At 39.2% G+C, this 24,273-nt stretch overlaps 1 protein-coding gene across 2 annotated transcripts in view; it reads left to right on the forward strand.

The window, feature by feature from the left end:
• Positions 1-24,273, forward strand: part of tsc22d2 (TSC22 domain family 2) — an 86,755-nt gene that overhangs the window by 23,741 nt on the left and 38,741 nt on the right. Inside the window, exon 2 of one of the 2 annotated variants that reach the window (XM_072572039.1) lies at positions 15,203-15,274. The exons of the other annotated variant lie outside the window; for it this stretch is intronic. Within the exon in view, the coding sequence (XP_072428140.1) occupies positions 15,203-15,274 (72 nt within the window). The remainder of the gene's footprint in view (positions 1-15,202; positions 15,275-24,273) is intronic. 2 annotated transcript variants of the gene reach the window in all.

Genomic DNA, 24,273 nt, shown 5'->3' on the forward strand with positions numbered 1-24,273 from the left:
TCTGTAATTCTTAAGCCCATTGTACAAGACAGAGTGAATCCTGATGAATGTGCATGGTATATGGTATTCTAAATCTGACTCTATTGGTCACTTTATGTAGAGTGTGTAAAATATTTTTGATTATTTATTTTGGCATTATTTTCAATAACTGGTGAAAGTCATAATTGTCATCTGCATCAAAATCTTGAGCTGATGTCTCATGAGGCATTTGCTAATAATGGAAGAATTATGTACTGCAGTTGCATCATTTTGTATGCTCGATAGTAGACAAGTTATTGTACCATATTCTGAGGGTCGGTCACTGGACCCGAAATGTTAACTCTGATTTCTCCTCATAGATGCTGCCAGACCTGCCACGCTTTTCGTTTTTGTTTCTGATTTCCAGAATCCAAAGTTCTTCCCATTTTTAAATTATTGTACTATTACATAGCTACTCATTTAATGCTAATTCTATCAAGTATGTACCCTTACCAATATTTTACACTGGATAAATAATGGCTTCAGTTAACATTTGAATACCACCTCTGCAAGCATTATCCAGGACGTGAAATAAAATAACCTAAGACTGGTGTACATCTTGACCCAGGTTTTAGGATCCGCGATGAAGTAATGGTGTGTCACCGATCTCAAAGAAAGTCACCACAAAGATCGTGATTTGGAGATGCCGGTGTTGGACTAGGGTGTACAAAGTTTAAAATCTCACAGCACCAGGTTATAGTCCAACAGGTTTAATTGGAAGGACTAGCTTTCGGATCACTGTTGACAACCTCCTGATGAAGGAGCAGTGCTCCAAAACTGGTGCTTCCGATTAAACCTGTTGGACTATAACCTGGTGTTGTGATTTTTTAACTAGCCACAAAGATCTAGTAAGTTCCGTGATGTGAATTTCACCTTTCTGATGGTCACTTCATCATATATAGTGCTATCAGGTGTCTTAACAAAAATGATGATACAATCAAACAGGCTGAGCAGCCAATCGTATTGAAGAATTCTCAGACAGCAAACCAGGAAGTGAGAAGCAAGTTTTATCAATCACTTTATTTTATCCTCTGAAAAAGTAATAATGGGTAGCATCTACACCTGGAATTGATATTTGGATAGCTGCGTTAACTGCACATCTGTGGGTGCTAGAAGTTGCGTTCGGTTTCATAGAATAATGACAATGAATGGTGATTTTTTTTGCTGTCATTGCAGTCACAACATTTGAGTCTGTGTATTTCACTGACAAACCTCGGTCACTGGTTTATTGTGCAATATTTTCTATTTTTAAGAGAATTTCTGGAGCGAATGAGGTAGAGAGATTTCAAACTAAAGTGCAGTACCTCAGGAAACTGAACTGGAATGTTTCCATGATCTATAATAAATAATCTTTAAAAAGCAAAGTTAAATAGCAAATTTAAATGATAAAGGAGCAGCGCTGTGGCACAGTGATTAGCACTGCTCCCTGACAGTGCCTGGGACCCACGTTCAATTCCAGCCTCAAGCGAAAGGCTGTGTGGAGCTCTCACGATTTTCCTGTCTGCATTGGTTTCAACTGGGTGCTCAGAATTCTTCCCCCAGTCCGAAGATGATGTGCAGGTTAGGTGGATTGGCCATTTGTAGATGCACATTTACAGTGAACTGGATGGGATGCTCTTCAGAGGGTTGGTGCAGACTCAATGGGCTGAATGGCCTTTATCTGCACTGTAGGGATTTTATGATGTGTCTCTATAGATGCTGTCAGACTTGGTGTTTTCATCATTTTGCATTCTTTTTTTCAGTTTGTTCGAGTCTGTAGTTATTTTCACTTTATGGAGCAGTTAATGTACATCGATGTATTGCAATTATTCAAAATGACTGTGACAATGAGAGGAAACTATAGTATATGTTTATTTTGAATGGTTTCCTGGGGAAGAGGTTTTTTTGCTTTTTTTTTAAACCTCTGTCGAGAACTGACATTACATTTTTTGACTGATAACAAGGTGTCTAGTTTCCTGTATGCCCTTCAATCCGTGAAACTCTTTTATTTGGTGCATTGTGTCAACCAAAATGGCCATATATAGACTTTAAATAGATTTTTTCCTGAGTTCTGTTTTGACTTCTTGCTAAAGCTTCACAGTTTGAACTTGCAGAATAAAATATTTCTGACCAAGTCACATGAGGAAAATGTAACTGACAGTAGTGAAAGCTGCATAAAGAAATGGCATGGCTGTAACATTTTGAAACTTCTGTTTTGTCTAATAATTACCACAAAGCTTTAGGTCAGTATTGGACATCTGACAAAAATAATGTGGATGCTCCTATGTGTAGTCTGAGAATCTCTTTATAAGGCGTTTGCCCGTGTACAATCCACTGCCTAAATGGTTATGCAGTACAGAGGTGTAACAATATGATCCCCTAATGAGTCAGAATTGATATTGTATCTTTCTTTATGCTCTTTGTGTATATATTTCCAATCTTTCTAAATCTGTACTGAAACACTTGATGTAGTGCTGTCATAGAGATGTACAGCATGGAAACAGACTCTTCGGTTCAACTCGTCCATGCCAACCAGATATCCCAACCCAATCTAGTCCCACTGTCAGCACTTGGCCCAAATCCCCCAAACCCTTCCTATTCATATACCCATCCAGATGCCTTTTAAACTTTGCAATTGTACCAGCCTCTACCACTTCCTCTGGCAGCTCATTCCATACATGTACTACCCTCTGAGTGAAAAGGTTGCCCCTTAGGTCTCTTTTATATCTTTCCCTTCTCACCCTAAACCTATGCTCTCTAATTCTGGACTCCTCCACCCCAGGATAAATAGACTTTGTCAATTGATCCTATCAATGCCGTCATGATTTTATAAACCTCTATAAGGTCACCCCTCAGCCTCCGATGTTCCAGGGAAAATAGCCCTAGCCTATTCAACCTCTTCCTATAGCTCAAATCCTCCAACCCTGGCAACATCCTTGTAAATCTTTTCTGAACCCTTTCAAGTTTCACAACATCCTTCCGATGGGAAGGAGACCATAATTACACGCAATATTCAAACTGTGGCGTAACCAATGTCCTGTACACCCACAACATGACCTCCTAACTCCTGTACTCAATACTCTGGCCAATAAAGAAAAGCACCACTGTCATGATCCTATCTACCTGTGACTCAACTTTCAAGGAGCTATGAACCTGCACTCTATAGTCTTTGTTTAGCAGCACTCCCTTGGACCTTACCATTAAGTGTATATGTCCTGCTAAGATTTGCTTTCCCAAAATGAAGCACCTCACATTTATCTAAATTAAACTCCATCTGCCACTTCTCAGCTCATTGGTTCATCTGACCAAGATCCCGTTGTAATCTGAGGTAACCACCTTTGCTGTCCACTGCACCTCCAATTTTGGTGTCATCAGCAAACTTACGAACAATATCTCTTATGCTCACATGCAAATTATTTATATAAATGATGAAAAGTAACAGGCCCAGCACCAATCCTTGTGGCACTCCACTGGTCATAGGTCTCCAGTCTGCAAAACAACCCTCCACCACCACCCTCCGTCTTCTACGCTTGAGCCAGTTCTGTATCCAAATGGCTAGTTCTCCCTGTATTCCATGAGCTCAAACCTTGCTAACCAGTCTTCCATGGCGACCCTTGTCAAATGCCTTACTGAACTCCATATAAATCACATCTACCTTGTTTGAGGTTAAAGTAAAATTGCATTTGCCACTGTCTTGCAATGTATTATAGCTTTCAGTTAGGTTCCTGCATATTTGTTATCTTCATGCTACAGAAATTTTCTAATCAAACTGTTCACAGATGGTATTACGTAGCTCTGGAGGTGGTGGGACTTGAACCCAGGCCATATTACTGAGAGTAGGGGCACTACCACTGCACCATAAGGGCTGCATTTCATGATTTAGAAGAAAGTTTGGTATTTCATTTGCAGTACACATATGCCATAAGGATGTGCTAAAGCCTTGTGGAACAGTGGTAGTATTCCTTCCTCTGAGTCAGGAGACCCAGGTTCAAGTCCTACCTGCTTCAGAGATGTGTAATAACATTTCTGAACCGGTTGGATAGAAAATATCAAAGGATGTGACTTCAGATGTTCTTGTGGAAGGTTAATAGGAATAGACAATGACAAGTGGAAAGGGTCAAGAGGGTGACCCTAAAAATGAGTAAAGGAGTTGTATATGAAAGGAGAGACGGGAGGATGGAGGGGAAGTGAAATCAGAAGTGGGATAAAGGTGAATTTCTAAGAAGCTTAAAATCACATTGGACAAGGATTTACTTAAGTGCAGGTAGAAAACAAAGTGAAAAGCTGACCAACTCTGCATTTAATGGTAGAGGATTAAGATTTTCAATGGTATGCAAGAGGGTTGGAACAAGATAATGTATTAAATGGGGAAGACATTAACAAAGTAGTAAGGAGAGAGAGCTAAGGGAGTTTCCTTGTAAAGCTCACACAGCCACCACAGCAGTTTCTCAGGCGATTTTGCTGAGCGTGAGCAATATGTTCGTCATAGGCAGCAGGTTAATGCTATTCAATGAGTTCATACTTGGTGAGGACTTTGAGTGAACAATCCTGCAAGAAAGAAGTGGAGTGTGGGGCAATTAATGACAGAGCCCAAAGCAATAATGGTAGGCAGTGAGTGCAATTGGACTGAGAATGGTTAGATTTTCCTCCCAATGTGTGTACCAGGTGGGAAGATGGTGAGAGATTGATGTGGCAAAAGGAGTAGATGCAATAATGGGCACCCAAAAGTGTTTAGCCAGAAATGGTGGCAGGAAAGATTGAAGATATTACAGTAAGAAGGTCAGGATTTGATGGTGCATAGCATCAATGAGATGAAAAATTAATAGAAAAAAATGTAGATTCTAGTTCCTCTGTTTAACCATCCTCCTCACATTCATAACTAAAATCTGAAGTGATGCAGTTGTGTGGTATTTCATGCACAAAATGTGTGGTGGAAAATCTCCTGCCAGGCTACGCCTACATTTTGCTGTGGTTCAAACTTGGCCTGCCAGTGACCAGGTAAAATGTCAATAGACAATAGGTGCAGGAGTAGGCCATTCTGCCCTTCACACCAGTACCACCATTCATTATGATCATGGCTGATAATCCTCAATCAGTATCCTGTTCCTGCCTTATCCCCATAACCCTTGATTCCACTATCCTTAAGAGCTCTATCCAACTCTTTCTTGAAAGTATCCAGAGACTTGGCCTCTACAGCCTTCTGGGGCAGAGCATTCCATACACCCACCACTCTCTGGGTGAAGGAGTTTCTCCTCAACTCTGTTCTAAATGGCCTACCCCTTATTTGTAAACAGTGTCCTCTGGTTCGGGACTCACCCATCAGCGGAAATATGCTTCCAGCCTCCAGAGTGTCCAATCATAGAGATGTACAGCATGGAACCAGACCCTTCGATCCAACCCGTCCATGCCAACCAGATATCCCAACCCAATCTAGTCCCACCTGCCAGCCCATATCCCTCCAAACCCTTCCTATTAATATACCCATCCAAATGCCTCTTTAAATGTACCAGCCTCCACCACATCCTTTGGCAGCTCATTTCATACACGTACCAACCTCTGTGTGAAAACATTGCCCCTTGGGTCTCTTTTATATCTTTCCCCTCTCACCCTAAACCTATGTCCTCTAGTTCTGGACTCCCCTACCCCAGGGAAAAGACTTTGCCTATTTATCCTATCCATGCCTCTCATAATTTTGTAAACCTCTATAAGGTCACCACTCCGTCTCCGACGCTCCAGGGAAAACAGCCCCAGCCTGTTCAGCCTCTCCCTATAGCTCAAATCCTCCAACCCTGGCAACATCCTTGTAAATCTTTTCTGAACCCTTTCAAGTTTCACAACATCTTTCCGATAGGAAGGAGACCAGAATTGCACACGATATTCCAACAGTGGCCTAACCAATGTCCTGTACAGCCACAACATGATCTCCCAACTCCTGTACTCAATACTCTGACCAATAAAGGAAAGCATTCCAAACGCCGCCTTCACTATCCTGTCTACCTGTGACTCCACTTTCAAGGAGCTATGAACCTGCACCTCAAGGTCTCTGTTCAACAACACTCCCCAGGACCTTACCATTAAGTGTATCAGTCCTGCTAAGATTTGCTTTCCCAAAAATGCAGCACCTCGCATTTATCTGAATTAAACTCATCTGCCACTTCTCAGCCCATTGGCCCATCTGGTCCAGATCCTGTTGTAATCTGCGGTAACCCTCTTCGCTGTCCACGACACCTCCAATTTTGGTGTCATCTGCAAACTTATTAACTTGTACCTCTTATGCTCGCATCCAAATCATTTACGTAAATGACAAAAAGTACATCTCAATCAGATCCCCTCTCAGTCTTCTAAACTCAAGCGTATACAAGCCCAGTGGCCCCAATCTTTCAGTGTAAGATAGTCCCGCCATTCTGGGAATTGACCTCGTGAACCTATGCTGCACTCCCTCAATAGCCAGAATGTCCTTCCTCAAATTTGGAGACCAAAACTGTGCACAATATTTCAGGTGCGGTCTCACCAGGGCCCTGTACAGCTGCAGAAGGACCTCTTTGCTTCTATATTCAATTCCTCTTGTTATGAAGGCCAGCATGCTATTAGCTTTCTTCACTGCCTGCTGTACCTGAATGCTTGCTTTCATTGACTGATGTACAAGAACACCTAGATCTCGTTGTACTGCCCTTTTACCTAACTTGACTCCATTTAGGTAGTAATCTGTCTTCCTGTTCTTGCCACCAAAGTTGATAACCACACATTTATCCACATTAAACTGCATCTGCCATGCATCCGTCCACTCACCTAGCCTGTCCAGGTCACCCAGGTCCTAACATCCTCCTCGCATTTCACCCTGCCACCCAGCTTTGTGTCATCAGCAAATTTGCTGATATTACTTTTAGTACCTTCATCTATATCATTAATGTACATTGTAAAAAGCTGCAGTCCCAGCACTGACCCCTGCAACACATCACTGGTCACCACCTGCCATTCTAAAAGGGAGCCGTTTATCACTACTCTTTGTTTCCTGTCAGCCAACCAATTTACAATCCATGTCAGTATTTTGCCCCGAATACCATGTGCCCTAATTCTGCTCACTAACCTCCTATGTGGGACTTTATCAGAGGCTTTCTGAAAGTCCAGGTATAGTACATCCACTGGATCTCCCTTGTCCACCTTCAGAGCTACATCCTCAAAAAATTCCAGAAGATTAGTCAAGCGTGGTTTCCCCTTCATAAATCCAAGCTGACTCTGACCTATCCTGTTACTACTATCCAGATGTCACTGGTTGTTAATTAGCACTGTTTAGGGTCAAATCTGAAGCTTTGAAGATAACTTTGCATTAGGTTAGTCTTGCTTTCAGGAATGGTTCAGGAATTATATTTCCCCCATAAAAGGAGTTAGAGCATATAGATCTCTTAAATCTAGTGTTAATATTGCATATTCCTGTAAGGCAAAAAGAGGTGGTCAAGAGCATCTGAGATTGTAGTTAGTTGAGATGTCAAGCTAGATTTGACATTCCATTTATTCATCCTGCGTTGACTGCACAGATTGATCAGTTTGTCGTCTTTACTTGATGAAGTAATCACATCCAATATGTTGAATGGTTTTAATGTCATTTTTGTTTTGAAGAGAGAATTACAAAGAAATAAGCAGGAGCAGTTTCCATTTTGGAAATGGGATTGAAGTCGAGCAGAAAAAGATTAGGAAAAGGATTGGGGAGTGGGCACAGGGAAGATAGGCAGTGGCGTTTCAGGGGTGTGGGAAGGAGCGGCAGGGAGTGTATCTCAACCACTGCTTTGTATTCATGGTCTAGATTTTAGTGTGCAGGGGACAATTTCAAAGTTTGGTAATGTTGGAAGTAACTTGAAAGGAGAAGCTAATGACTGACTTCAGTAGATCAAGGAGACACATGGCAATAAAATTTAATACAGAGAAATGTGAAATTGTATATTTTGATGGAAGGAATGAAGAGAAGTAATATGCAAGACTCCATCTCCTGGGTCATTAACAGGGAAATGAGCACCTGAGGTTCAGCTGTTGCAAACAGGGCATTTAATTTAATCACCGCGATTGAGAGAGGTACTCGGGTCTGACAGTATCTGTGGGGAGAGCAACAGTTAATATTTCTTTAGTTCAGTTCTGAAGAATAGTCAATGCAGACTCAATGTTAACTTTGGGTCGCTCTCCACAGATGCTGCCAGACCTGCATTTCTCTAGTATTCTGTTTGTTTCAGATTTCCAGCGTCCATCATATTTTGTGTGTTATTCATTTTAATCACTTTTGTTGATGAAACATGGCCAAGGTAAATATATGCTCATGAGTTAATCAAACTACCTTTTGGAATATATGAACAACGCCCTGATTTGGATCTATCCCTCCAGACAGTGGTGAGAGAATTCATGTGATAAGGCAAGGTATTTGTGTGTTCATAGTACATGGGTTTTAGTGGACGAGCATCAGCAGCTGTGATGGAAAAGTTGCTTGTGACTTCTTTTGCACCCTTTCTCCACCCCTCTGCCATCCATTTATTTAAGGTTATGTTTTGTTTGCTTTTCCTACAGTCAGCCAAAGAACTTTTCTTTATCCATAGTAGCATTTCCAGAACAAGAGGAAATTTGAGTTGAGAACCAAAGTCTTACAGTTGGATAAGACATCCAAGTACAGACTGAAAACTTATTTTCCCTTTTTTTTAAACTTTACCCTGGACTATCATTTAGCCATACTTAACCACCTCTAGTCTGTAATTTATATTTTTGAAAAAGTATGCACGTGCATAGGTTGCAAGATGTCAGGATATATGTTGATGCTTTTTTTTAATCTGGGTCAGTTCATTCCATATTTGTTAAACTCAGGAAAACGTCTGACTAGTTGTTTATATTTAGCAAGTTACCTGCTTAACTACACAAATTAAAATGGAAAGTGTTCCCTTTTTAAATTTGAAATGAGTAGGAAAAGAGAACCATCCAAAGTTGCCTTATCTGTACATGCAGAGTACATTTCTAAATGTTGAACCAAAAGACCATATGAAATAGGAACAGTAGATAGGCCATTTGGCCCCTTGAGCCAGCTCCACCATACAGTAGGATCATGGCTGATCTGATACTCCTCAGGTTTACTTTCTTGCATTTTCCCCCATGAACCTGAGGATATATAAAACACCTTTGGAAGTGCAGGGCAGGTTGAGGAAACATTTAGTAAGGTCATGGATTCATGTGTAATATAAATAGTGGCATGGAAGCTGTGGTGACCCTTTATAAAATACTTGTTCAGCCTTACCTGGTCTGTTGTGATGAATTCTGAGCATCACCCTTTGGGGTAAGGATAATTGAAAATTTTACAGAGGATTCAGGAAAGTTATGAGACTGGGTCCAAGGATGTGGGACTTGGCTTGAGGAAAGAAGCTGGGGTTGTTTAGATGGAAAAACACAAAGGAGGAGCTTTGACAGAGGTTTTCAAAATTGAGAGGCCTAGATAGAATAGGTAGAACCTGTTCCCATTGGTGGAGAGCTAGAGGATAACTATTTAAGGTGATTTTTAAAGGAAGCAACATGACAAGATGGAAATCTTCTTAAGCAGCAAGTGGTTAGAATCTGGAATGTCTGTCTGACAGAATAGTGGAGGCAGTTTGAATCTTCTGTTCCAAAAGGGAATTAGATAATTTTCTGAAGAAGAAAAGAATGCATAATTACTGGGAAAGGGCAATTGTGTGGGATCAGCTAAGTTGCTCTGGCAACAAGGGCAGTCTGAACAAGGGCCTAATTGCTGTTATTCTGCTATGTTTCTATGATTGTGTGTTGTAGTACATCTTAATGAATGTGGTTGGAAAGTGTGTGTATTACGTCATAACTTCTGTATACCCGCCTCAAATAATGCAGTTTATCACTATCCATAGGCTTGTTTGACCAAGTGTTCAGTTGGTCTGCACTCCGATTCAAGCAAGTAATACCAATATCCAGTCTGCATCAGAAAGGGATGCTGCTGTTGAAACCACACTACCCTCCCCATGTTACATTATTGTGCAAGAGGATATCAGTTTGACACTTGACCCTTGAGAGACATTAACTCCACTGAATCTAATAAAGGTACCTTGTGTCTGACCTGAATCTTGTTTACAGGAAAAAGAGTAATTACTGCAATTAACTGCTTTGAAATCAATATTGTGAACTGGGAGAAGTGTGTAAATCTTTTGAGTTAATTTGCTTCAGATAACATGTAATAAAATGGTCTGGTTGTAAGTTTGCTCGCTGAGCTGGTAGATCTGTTGTCAGATGTTTTGTCACCTTGCCAGGTAACATCATCAGTGAGCCTCCGATGAAGCGCTGGTGTTCTGTCCCGCTTACTATTTGTGACTTGGTCTGATGTGGTAGATGAAATCACTTCCAGTTCTTTTTCGGAGAGGTTGGTAAATTCGGTCCAAAGCAATATGTTTGTTAACGGAGTTCCAGCCTGAATACTAGGCCTGTAGGAATTCCTGTATGTGTCTTTGTTTAGCCTGTCCCAGGATGGATTTATTGTCCCAGTCAAACTGGTGTCCCTCTTTGTTTGTGTGTATGGATACTAGTGATAGTTGGTCATGTCTTTTGGCAGCTCGTTGTCCAAATATCCTGCAAGGACTGCAATAAACACTACACTGGACAGACAAGCAGGAAACTAGCCACCAGAATACATGAGCATCAACTAGCCACCAAAAGACATGACCAACTATCACTCGTATCCATACACACAGACGAAGAGAGGCACTAATTTGACTGGGCAATGCATCTGTCCTGAGACAGGCAAAACAAAGGCATGCACGGGAATTCCTAGAGGCCTGGCATTCAGGCCGGAACTCCATTAATAAACATATCGATTTGGACTGAATTTACCAGCCCCTCAGAAAAAGAATTGGAAGTGATATCACCAACCACAACAGATCAAGATAGATAAATATCAAGCGGGACAGAACACCAGCGTTTCATCGGAGGCTCACTGATGATGTTACCTAGCAAGGTGATGAAATGTCTGAGGACAGATCTACCAGCTCAGTGAGCAAACTTGCAACTTGAGCTACAAATCTTCTCCAAAATCATAATAAAATGGTGTTTAAGTTTCCAAATGCAGTAGCCTTTTCAGTTGATTCAGGATCTGCCACAAAAGCAGTACATATGACCATTTTAAAAATTATCATGGGTTAAACAGCTTAGATTAGGTTTTGTTAGAACTGTACAGCTGTACCCTTGCACTACCCATGACCATAAACAATTAGAAGCCGAGGAGTGCAGCAGGTCTTGCTATCTTTCAGTTTTTGCACTGGTTGGTAGTTGTCACAAGAGTTTTTATTTCCCCTTGTAAAATTTGTTTTCATTTGGTTGATGGCAAGAATAATTTCTATTTGTTGCCTTTGAGAAGCATTGTATGAGATTTGCCTTTCATGAATGAATTGTCAAAGACGTGTCCTGTGTGGTAACGGAAATATAATTGTGTACAATTACGTTGGTCGGCGAGTATTCAGGAATGTCCTGGTGAACTCTCTTGCAGTTGCATAACTCATCGGTTTGCTTATCGAAAGATCAGATATGAATGTAACTTATTCCTGTTATGATAGGTGCTAGCTGTCACCATATTAGAATAGTAAAATAACCTTAGCTGAAAGCAAATTCTGACTAATCAGTCAAAACATTTTTAACTACTTTTGATGGCAGTACTGAATTTAAGCCTTGATTCCTTATGCATTGAAGTGCTTTGATGCAAGCACATTTTTTTTTAGTTTTGTGGGTTGTGGACACTTCTGGCAAGGCTAGTATTTGTTGCCCATCTCTAATTAAAGAGAGTAGTTTAGGGCATTTCAAAGAGCAGTTAAGAGTCAGCCGTGCGCAGGCCAGATCCGACAAGGCCAGATTTCATCTGTGAAAGGATATAAACCTAGTATGTCAGCGATGGTTGTTTTCATAATCACCACCACTAGTTTTCAATTTATTGAATGAATTTAAATTCCACCAGCAGAAACGGTGGAACTTGAATCCCTTTCCCCAGAGCATTAACCTGATCCACTGGATTGTTTGCAGTGATATGACTACTCTATAAGTGATGCTCTTCAGGCACTTTTAGCTGTACTTTTTCTCAATAAACTTTGGATGACCGTCTTGTAGAAGACCACTGGTATTCACAATCAAACATCTGTCACCAAGAAATGTCAATCCATTCTTATGTGGTACAGCTCTATTATTGATATTGTCACTTCATGACCTAATCTTAATGAGAAATGTGAAAACAACTTAACTGCTGCTGTTTATTTGAAAGGGCAGCTAGAAAATCTGACCTCAGTAAAGATCATCACATGGGATAGGGTGGTTTGGGATTAAATTTATTTGTGCTAGCTAAACTGTAAATGTTTTGAAGGAAAAATGGGATGGCATGAAAGAGGAAGGACACCTTGCTAGCCATGATGTGAAGATGGCAAACTAATTTAACCACAAATGTTTAGTCGTTCCCTGGTTTTAGTGAAAAGCAGCTCCTTTTGTATAATTTATTTCTCATGAGTGCTTTTTATGTAAAAATAATTTGAATTGCCCAATAATTTGAAATCGAGCAATATTAGTTAAGGAACTGGATTTATCAATCCTAACAGCGTTTTGGTACACCTACCTCCCAAGGACTGGAGAGATTCAAGACAGGGCCTCACCAACTTCTCTTCGGGGACAAATGAATGTTAGCCTGGGGGTGTAAATGAATATAAAGGGGGACTATTTGAAATTAACTGGCTTTGAATTGAAAGCAGACTGAGGCGGTGTATAGAATCATGGTGTAGAGCGTAAATTACAGTGAAAATCTAATGTAGTTTGACTCGATACTATGCAGCAGTGGCCTTAGGAAGGAAGGCAGAAGGGGGAAAAAGCCTTTTGGCAGTGTATCGTGCCCAAGTCATGGTTAGCTTTGGGAATTACTGGGTGAGGAATGCTGACTAGTGTATCCAGGTAACTGAACCAGTGGTGGCACATATAATTTCATGCCTTTCATTTGCTGTCTCAGCTAAACTGTGGTTTCTGAACATGTAGTCCATGTTTTCCAGTTTTGGTCCTGAAGAATTCTTTCTGGAAAAGAACTGATCTATATAATTTGAATGATTTGCTGCTAATGTGCATCATCTGATTTGAGTAAGCAACCACTGCTTATTAAGAACGATGGTAATGCCTATGGTAGCTAAAGTTAAACTGAAAAATAATCTTTGGATAGAATTACTAGTTTGCATTGATTTTCAGAAGGTCAGATCGGCCTTTATCATTCAGCTTCCATTTCACTTTCTTCACCGGGAACTTTATACCGTATTTTGCCTTTTGAACAATTTAACATAATTGCTTACCCTAATCTGCAACAGGCGAATATTTGTGACTTTCAGGCATAAATGGCTTGGCTGTCGAAGATGTACTGCATGTACATCTAATACATTACTGAAATGTGGTGTTTTATTGAAAAAAGATGATTTCAAAAATCATCCCAATGATTTACCATCCCTTTATTACTTAGTGACATTGTATATGGTAATGATATTGTTATGCTGATTAAAAATGAAGTTTGTTAGTAGAGCAAGGTTTGTTTAATCAAGTCTAAAAGATACTGAAGTTGTCCCAAAATGATCAATGCATTTGTTAAGTTGAGAGTGCTTGAATGGACAGCCTTTCCTTTCTGACAGGAGATTTCTTAAGTCAGTCGATGGAAATTTTCATGTACAATAAGATCGGGATCCTATTTGGCTCATGTGAGCAATACTTTGGTTGGCCTTTTCTTTACAATTTAGATTTAAATTTTGAGTTGATAAGCAGATATCAAATTTTGAAAGTTATAGGAACCAAGTACTAAGTAATGATAGCTGAGTGTAGATAACTGCAGATAACTGGTATAATACCAAAAATCATCTTGCAACATAATCATTATTTATTGATAATATTTATCATAATGCTTGATACTGTTCTAAGATTTTGGCACTAGATTGAGCTAATATCTAGTCTCCATGTATAGAATCCCCAGACGCACACAACTTGTCAGATGCTAAACTGGATGTTTGAGACTTCAACACAGCTTTGTTATTGGGGTCATAGCGTTATATGAATCACATGAAGCAAACTAATAATGTTAAAATTATGCTAGAGCTATTACATTTTCATTAAGCAAGGACAAAGAAAATTTGAAGCATGATCTATTTCCCAAAAGCAGAAGTGCTGTAGCTTCATGTGGAGCCAAAGTGACCTATTGCCAACAATAACTTCCCGTTTTCAAACCTTTAGCTCAGTTTTTTTTGATGCGTGTAGGTAGGGATAGGATTTAACTGTTGAGGTAAATTCCTTCTGCAAGACCAATTTATTTATTTCTGGGCAGTAACATTACCATTGATTGCAGCTTTAGAAAACTCTATGGCATACGTTGTCTTGAAATGAACTTGGTTGTTTTCCATAATTCTGGTTGTGTATGTAAGGAAGGTTGCAATTGTGTATGATTTCAATTATGCCAGTCCTAAAGGTTTGCTTCCTTTTTTTTTAGTTTGGAGACCATTGTGAAATGTGGAAGACTGTGAGGTATCCAGTTGTAAAGGATGATTCACTTATGTCCTGTAACACATGGGTAGGATGTGCCAAGATATGTTATGTTGAAAGATGACTTTGAATCATGCCAGTCACTAATCTTCAGATTTGGCTCCAACACTCTCTAAAAGATTGCATCTGTTGTTCTCTCAAGTAATACAACAGAACAGCAACTGGTTGTTTATAGATGTTTTCTAATTGACCTATTAAGAGATATTATTACACACGTCTGGAGCAGACAGGACTTAACATGGGCCTTTTGGTCCAGAGGCAGGGGCACCAACACTGCTTTTCTTAGTTGTACGCAAATGTTTGATGCAATGAATTAAGAATTTTTCTCAAATGCATGTGAAAGCAATTGCTACAGACATTTGTGACCTGAATTACTGTTGAAATGCTGTTTGGCATAATGTTCTGGTAACCTATTACTAAAATAGCTTAACATTTGGGTAACGATCTGATCTAGAATTTAATAATGACTTCTCACTGCTCCACCCTCCTCTCCCAATCATTTATTCTATCATATCCTAGTAATACTTTCTACTCTGTCAAATATGCTATTCAGTTTAATTCTGGGTAAAATTTATCTGATCTATATTCTGATTACTTTTGTTTTATTTACTGTTCTTTTGTTTCCATCTTTGATTCTTGAAACATACAGGAATCCATCTGCTGCTTTCTACCGAGCTTTCCCTGTAGACAAGTCTCGGGATGCAAAGAACCTCTACGATAGGTATGACTGTACGTGAAAATGCATACAGGCAATAGTATGCATGTGTTTGCTTTGCACTGTTCTGGTTTCTCGTCAACCACTTAGCTGCAAGAATAAGTGCAGTAGGACCCACACATGCAGTCATTTCAAATTTCACCAGGGCACTGGCATTACAGCAAGGACTCTCAAAATATTATCAGAAGTTACTCGCAACTTTTGTCTAGTCAGACTTTCAAGCAAAGTTACTTCCAACTGGATGGGAGCAAAGAGGAGAAAATACGCACCAGTTCTCTACCTCTCTAGAGGTTACAAGTGTGAGGTTTTGACATTGGGACACACTTTATAAAATCAGTGTTACAAGTTTTTAAAGTTCATTCTAGGATTATATACTTTGCAGGTTAAGCCAGTGTTAATTGCTCAATTCTAATCGCCCAGGTAGTAGTTAAGATCTGCAGTCATGTGTAGGCCAGACTAGGTAAAAGAACATTAGCAAATCAAATGTCTTTTAATGACAATTGACAGTGGCTATATGGTCACCATTAGGCTAGCTTTTTAAAACCATATTTTTTAAAAATTCATATTTCACCATATGCCATATTAGGAACATTAGCCTGAGGTTCTTGGTTACTAGCCTAGTGACATTAGCATGACATCACCCCCTCCAGTTTAATGATGGATCACTTTGTAAAGGTTAAGAGGTGCAGCTTTCATTTCCATTTGTTCAGTTGCCAAGAAGTTGTGTGAGCATGCTAGAATTTTTTTTTCTCTTTTAGGGAAAGGTTTCTCCCTTCAGAGCTCATTTAAAGGTTTGTCGTTCAGTTGAAAAAATTAGCAGAAATATGTATTATTTTTTAATGGTTCACTGAATTGTTACTGCTGGCAATCTGTTGAAAAGTGTCATACGCATCTCAAGTAAGAATTTTAATATTAATGTTGAACTTCGAAGGGGAAATCATTGAAAAAAAAATACATTTTTTTATTACACAGTCTAGGGAGACATTAGATACCTGCTGATTGTAATAGGCATTGTTTACTTGCTACAGCTCGGTTGGCTGGATGGCTGGTTTCTGTTGCTGGCTGAGGTCACCATTAAGGCCCCTCCTCCTCAGCCTCTCCCCTCATTGAAGATGACCTGTCCTGTTAAACTACTGCCAGACTTCACACTCTGAGAGAGCAGCTGTGTGGTCTTCTGGACTGTGATGATTATACTTGTTATGTGATGGAGCAGTGATGTTGCTGCTCTGTGCTGTAGTCTCTGTTAACATTGATTGGTGCAGTAGAAAATGATTAATTTTAAAAAAAGATTGGCGAGAAACATTCTTAATGAGTGTTATTTTCACATTAGCTAATCTGTCATTTGAGGTGGCCGTTGAAAGCTGCATTACTAATTCTTACATTGTAGCTTCCTTCTCTTGCTTTGTTCAGCCTCAAAGCTACACCATAAGAAATAACTGAGTGTGCCTCTGCAAATGTTGCTTTTTTCACTGCCTGGTAATGCTTTATTGGGGCACAGAATAGTGCATACACTTCAAATGCTACTAGAAGTCTGCTGCAACACTGTTCCATCTTATTTTCTAAAGTCAGCACCATCTGGCAAGTCTTTTAAAGGTCACATTTTTGAAAATATTGTTTGGCTTAAGCTGTTTGACATTGTCCTTTTAAGCAGATCATGTGCAGTGTACTTGTGTATTTACATCTTTTTTCCTCCTCCTACGTATAACTTGTGATTCGTAAATGGTAGCTCCAAACTATTTTATAAATGCAGTTACAGTAAATGAACCTGTCCTGATCTATTTTTCCAAGATCTACTGCAGGATTGAGGAATTTTCATCAATCATCACTTTTCTTTGTTTGCAAACATGGAAACCAGAAGAAATGAACTGTCAGATCTGAAGAATGGGTACTGCAGTTAAGTTTGTGATCAGAGTCCTGTAATAGTGGACAGAACCGAGAACTCAGCAACTTTGTTGGTTATGATTGGAGTAGCCACGTGAGTTGTCGGAAGATTGTAATATAACTACCAATTTTAAAGAGGAGCTGCAGAACATGTGTTCCATGAATAATTATCCAGTTATCACTTCTTTGGATGACAAAATGACAATTTCCATTTGTATGGTATGTTTTAATGTGAGAAGGCGCATCCTGTTCAATAGGGAAAATTGTTCATTGTTACTTTAAAAGATTCTTAAACTTAATGAATTATTTGGATGAGGGTAGTTGTGATCGGTTTGAAAATTCCTTTGCTGAGAGTTATTGTGTGGAGACATGGTTTGTCATTGCTGATTTTGAATGCCAATATTGCTGGTTAGATTAGATTCCCTACAGTGTGGAAACAGACCCTTTGGCCTGCTTCAATAATTTCCAAATCCTGGGTTTTATAATGTCTATTAATATCCATCTTCCAATGGCATATCTAGTATATAATGGAAGTTTACTTTCTAGATGATTGAATGTTTTGTTGACTAACTGATTATTTTAATAAACCTTAACTTGGTTAAATGAGGATGTGGTATCTTCCCAGCTAATCTAAAATTTCCATGTATGGAAGTTGTTTAATTGCAATTTTAGCAATCTTGTTATACTGTATGTGATGCCCCTGTGAGGGGAATGCTGCACTTCACAGTTAAAAGAAAATCCACCAGGGGCAACTAACTAGTTAAGAAACAGCATAAAACTAAAAGAAAGGGTTTAGAAAAATACAGAAAATAGCACAGATCCTGCTGAATGGGAAAGATACAAAAGAGGTGGGGATCAGGTCACTTGCATAATCTTTAAAATGTCACAGATACAGAAAATAATTAAGAAAACTGATGAAATGCTGGCCTTTATATCTAGAGAATTGGAGTACAACAATTCTGAAATTATGCTGTAGTTATATGAAACCTTGATTAGACCCCACTTAGAGTATTCTGAGTATATCTGGGTAATGCACTTCAACCAGGATGTGTTGGCCTGGGGGTTGGGAGGTGGAGGTAATGGAGTACAATATAGTTTTGCACGAGTGATGCCTGGACTTCAGGAATTACGTTATGAGGAGGCCCTATAAAACTACGGCTGTTTTCTCTAGAATTTGGAAGGTTAAAGGGTCATCTGATCAAAGTCTTCAAGATATTAACAGGAAAACACAAGTTTGACAAATAAACTATTTCCAGTGGTTGAAGATTCGAGAACTAGAACATTTTCTAAAAATTAGGCCCAGACTATTTAGGAGAGAAGTTAAGAAGGGCTTCTCTACAAACAGGATGGTAGAGGTTTGTTACTGTTTCACGAACAGCAATAGGTGCTAGGACAGTTGTTAGTTTAAATCTTTTGTTAAGCAAAGTTAAGGGATATAATCCAAAGGCAGGTTTATGCGGTTAGGCCATAGATCAGCTAAGTTCACATTGAATGGTGGAACAAGCTTGAGCTGAGTGGCTTCCTGCTGATGCCACTATAAACCAATAAAAACAGTTTTTGCTGTGAACAAGCAATCTAGTGTCGCCTTTTACTAGATGTGTCCACCGAAACTCCACTTGAAGTCTTATCATTAAAACTGAGTTTAGTCACTTTCACTCTTTCTTAATTTCACTGGCTTTACTACTTTACTGATGAAGGAGTAGGGAAGGGTCAAGAACTTAAAAAGGAGGAAATCTAAAAGTCCTCTGATAAATCACAGATTTTTTTAAAAAAAGACAATGTGAATGGGGCAGCATATGACTCATGGATGCTTGTTTATCAGTAAATTTGATAATTTCTAAAAGTAGTGCTTGCTTGCTTTTTTTTAGGTTAGATTACTTACATTGTGGAAACACTCTTTGAAGCCACACTCTTTACTTGGCAGTGTTTAACAATGTTAAAGTGTTAAACTGTAAAATGAGGTGCAGCTAAAATAGCAACTCAAAAATATAGGCGTAGTCACCTTTGGTAGTTCACCTTTTACGTTTTGGGAAGCTAGTAACTGAAATAAACTTTGTATTACTTTTAATCTTTATTTCTTTCTTGTGTGTACACCTAGTCACATGAGGCCTTTCACTACAATTCTTACTTGTAAGACCTGTTTACTGAAAATGGAATGTTGTCATTCATTACAAGAGGAATGGAATACAAGGGTAGGGAAATTTTTTTATTGCCACTGTACAGAGTCCACGGTAAGTCCATACCTGGAGGATTGTATACCATCTTGGTCACCTTATTTAAGAAAGGGTAAAGTTGAGGTTGGAAGCATGTCTGAGAAGGTTTACTTGACGCTACCTATCACAGTTAGCTTATTTTATGAAGAAACCTTGAACAGGTTTCATCTTATCCATTGGAGTTTGGAGGAAGAAGAAATGATCTTATTGAAGTGTACAAAATTCTGAGGGAGTTGACTATACTCCATATGTGGTCTTACCAGTGTCTTGTATAACTGAAAAGCATAACCCTCTGCTTTTGTATTCAATTCACCTTGCAATAAATGATTATATTCTATTAGATTTCCTAATTGTTATCCCTTCATACTTGTGTTTTGCAATCGTTCACTTGGTCACCCAAATTGGACTGCAGTCTCTCACCATTTACATGGTGTAGTTTTTTAAAATTCTTCCTACCAAATGGGCAGTTTGGCATATTTCCACATTATACTCCGTTTGTAGGTTACTTGCCCAATCATTTAAACTGTCTGTATCTCTTTGAAGCCTCTTTAAGTCCTCTTCACAACTTGCCTTAAAACTCAGGGGAATAAATGTTGATGTTTTGAAAGGAGGTCTTAGAAAACATTAAAGGTGGATAAATCTCCACTACCTGATCAAGTGTATCCCAGGACATTATGGGAAGTTAAGGAGGAAATTGGGAGGCTCCTAGCTTAAATATTTGTATCATTTTAAACACAAATGAAGTACTGAAGGATTGGAGAGTAGCTAATGTGCCATTGTTTGAAAAAGGTTGTAAGGAGAAGCCTGGAAACTGTAGACCTGTGGTCTGACATCAGTGGTAGGTATGTTATTGGAGGTGATTCTTTAAAGGTAGGATTAACATGCATTTGGAGAGGCAAGGATTAATTGGGGATAGTCAGAATGATTGATTTTGTGCAAGGAAAATCATGTCTGTCAAACTTCATTGAATTTTTTAATGAATTAATCAGAAAGATTGAAGGCAGAGCTGTAAATATTTGGACTTTAGTAAAGCCTTTTACAAGTTTCTGCATGGTAGACTAATTAGTAAATTTAGATCACATGGGGTTTAGGGTAAGCCTGCCAATTAGATACAAAATTGGCTTTATAGTAGGAGACTGGATGATGGTAAAGGGTTATTTTTCAGACTGGAGGCCTGTGACCAGTAGTGTTCCACAGGGATCGATACTGGGTCCACTTTTTTGTTTGTCATTTATATAAATGATTTGGATGAGAATATAGATGGCATGGTTAGTAAATTTTCAAATGATGCCAAAATTGGTGGTACAGTGGACACTGAAGGTGGTTATCTAAGATTACAAAGAAATCTTGATCAATTGGATCAATGGTCTGAGGAGTGGCAGATGAGTTTAATTTGGATAAGTGTGAACTATTGCATTTTGGTAGTACAAGCAAGGACAGAGCTTGTACAGTTAATAGTAGGGCCCTCGGTACTGTTGTACAACAGAGATACCTAGGGGTTCATGTACATAATTCTTTGAAATTTGTGTAGAGTGGTTACGAAGGGTTTAAGCATGCTACCTTCATTGCTCAGACCTTTGAGTATAGGAGTTAAGATGTCATGTTGAGGTTGTACAGGACATTCGTGAGGCCTTTTCTGGAATATTGTGTCCAATTCTGGTTGCCCTGTTATAGGAAGGACATTGTTAAAGTGGAGAGGTTTCAGTTAAGATTTACCAGGATGTTGCTAGGAATGGAGGGTTTGAATTATAAGGAGAGGCTGGATAGGCTGGAATTTCTTTTCCGCTGAAGCATAGGAGGGTGAGGGGTTAACTTTGAGTTTTGTTTCAATCATATGGGGCATAGATAAGGTAAATGACAAGGGTCTTTTCCCTAGGGTGGGGGGCAGGTGTTCAAAACTAAGGGGCATATTTTTAAGGTGAGGTGCGAAACATTTAAAAAGGATATTAATGGGGGCAACATTTTTTAACATTATGGATCATGTGGAATGAACTTCCAGAGAAAGGGCTGGATGTAGGTACACTTAACATTTAAATGACATTTGGATAAACTCATGAATAGGAATGATTTGAGGGATATAGACCAATTGCAGGCAGATGGCACTAGTTTAGTTTGGGACTGGTTGACCCAAGGGGTCTGTTTCCCTGCAGTATGACTCCATAAGTAGGAACTGGAATAAGCATTCAGCCCCTCGAATCTGATCCATAATTCAATAGGATTGTGGCTGATCTGACATTCCTCATGTTCACTTTTCTATCTTTTCCCTATAACTCTTGATTTCCCTAATTCATTAATTAATCTATCTCAGCCTTAAATATGCAGAAGAAGTCTGTCCCTGAAACACTCAGACGAGGTGTTCCAAAGAGATACAGTTCTGAGAAAATACGTTCCTACTTTTCTTAGCCTTAAATCGGCACCTCTTTTTTTTTTTGAGACTGTGCCCTCTGGTCCTAGATTGTCCCATGTGGGACAAATCAGCATTGACCCTGTCAAGCCCCTTAAGAATCCTGAATTTCAGTGAGATGATCTCTCATTCTTCTAAATTCCAATGAGTAGAGTCGCAACCTGTCTTCGTTTGTAAGACAATGCCTCTATACTAAGGATCGTCCCAAGTGAACCTTCTCTGAACTGTCTGCAATGAAATAACATCCTTCCTATAATTTACTACTTTTTGTATCTTCTGCAAATTTGACAGCTTCGCAGTCTGTTTTTGAAACAGTCATTCGTATAAGTTGTAAACAGTTGAGTACTACCACTGATCCCTTTGGCACACACTTAGTACATCTTCCCAATCAGCAAAATACCCATTTATGTCCATCTCCACTTCCTGTTAACCTATCAATCTTCATGTCAATACATGGAGAGACAATATAGACTCAATGGTACATCTTTGAGGGGAGTACAAGAGCCAAGGGACCTTGGGGTTTATTTGCATAACACTCTGAGGGTGGCCCAGCAAGTGAAGCATGTTAAGGCTTATAGGATAGTTTGGTTTATACATAAAAGCAAGGAAGTGACGTTACACCTCTACAAATCATTAATCAGACCACATTTGGAGTATTGTGTTTAGTTCTGGGTGCCTTATTTAAAGGAGGATTTTAAAGCCCTGGAGAGTGCGTAAGGGAGATTTATTTGAATGATATTAGGAATGAGGGAATTTTGGTTACAAAGAAAGATTAGAGAAATGGGGCTGATTCTCATTGGAACAGAGAGGATTAAAAAGGTGACCTCATCGACTGATGAATTTCGAGGGATTGGGACTAGCTGGGTAGCTATTTTAGGAGCCAGTACAGATATGATGGGTTGAATGGCCTCTTGTACTGTAAAATTCTATGATTCTAATACATTTCCTCTGACGCCATAGGCATTTATTTTCAATGATCTTTGTGGCATTTTATCAAAAGCTTTCTGGAAATATAAATGCAGTATATCCCCAGTTACTCTACCTTTTGAGGTACTTCCTCAAAAAACCTCCAATAAATTGGTGAGACAAAATTTTCCTTTTACAAAACCATGTTGATCAATCTGATTACTTTGAACTTATCCAAATGTCCTAACAAACCTTTTACATTAGCTAAAAACATGTTCCCTATGATTTATATTAAACTAAATACCCTGTTCTTTCCTGCTTTCTGTCTCTCCTTTCTGCATAATTACATTTGTTATCATTTGATCTAAAGGGAACTTCAGTAAATCTAGGAGTTTTGGAAAATTAAAACCAATGCATTAACTTTTAGTTTCCACTTTTTTTAAGATCCCAGGATTAAATTTGTTAGGATCTGGGCATTCGTCAGCTGCAGTGCTGACAATCTACTCTATTACATAGAGTGATGGTAATTTTTCTGAGATTTCCTGCTTTTTTTAAAAAACTGCTTCAGGCTGATTACTTATATTTTCAACAGTAAAAGTGGATACAAAATACCTGTTCAATTCATTTGCCATCTCTTTATTTTTTTGTCAATTCTCCAGACTCAGTTTCTCTAGGTCCAGTGCTCTTTTTAAAATTAAATTTGAAGGGCTGTTTGTCCTTCATAAAGATGTAATTGTATAGAATATGCAGATCAGAATCAGACAATTCAACCCATGCAAATATTCACACTCTATTGAACCCATTCCCATCTTTCTCCCCTTTGACGCAAATGCATTTACTGGTCTCAGACATTCCCTATGGAAATCAGTTCCACACTCTCTACCTCTGGTCATAGATTCATAGAAATGTACAGCATAGAAACAGACCCTTTGGTCCAACTCGTTCATGGCATTCAGATATCATAACCTAATCTAAGCGCATTTGCCAGCACTTGCTCCATTTCCCTCTAAGCCCTTTCTATTCATATACTCCTCCACATGCTTTATAACTGCTGTAATTGGACCAGCCTCCTCCACTTCCTCTGGCAGCTCATTCCATACATGCACGACACACTGCATGACAAAGTTGCCTCTTTAGGTTCCTTTTATATCTTTCCCCTCTCGCCCTGAACCTATGCTGTCTAGGTCCTAGCCTTCCCCCACCCCAGGGAAAAGACCTTTGTCTGTTTATTCTATCCATGCCCCTCATGATTTTGTAAACCTCTATAAGGTCACCCCTCAGCCTCCGATGCTCCAGGGAAAACAGCCCAAGCCAACTCAGCCTCTCCCTATAACTCAAATCCTCCAACCCAGGCACCATCCTTGTAAATCTTTTCTGAACCCTTTCAAGTTTCGCAAAATCCTTTTGAAAGGAAGGAGACCAGAATTGCATGAAATATTCCAAAAGTTGCCTACCCAGTGTCCTGTACAGCTGCAATATGACCTCCCAACTCCTACACTGTGCTCTGACCAATAAAGGAAAGCATGCCAAATGCCTCCTTCACTATTCTGTCTATCTGTGATGTCACTTTCAAGGAACTATGAAGTTGCTCTCAAAGGTCT

This window comes from Chiloscyllium punctatum, chromosome 6 (genome assembly GCF_047496795.1).
Source record: "Chiloscyllium punctatum isolate Juve2018m chromosome 6, sChiPun1.3, whole genome shotgun sequence".
In the NCBI taxonomy this organism is placed as follows: domain Eukaryota; kingdom Metazoa; phylum Chordata; class Chondrichthyes; order Orectolobiformes; family Hemiscylliidae; genus Chiloscyllium; species Chiloscyllium punctatum.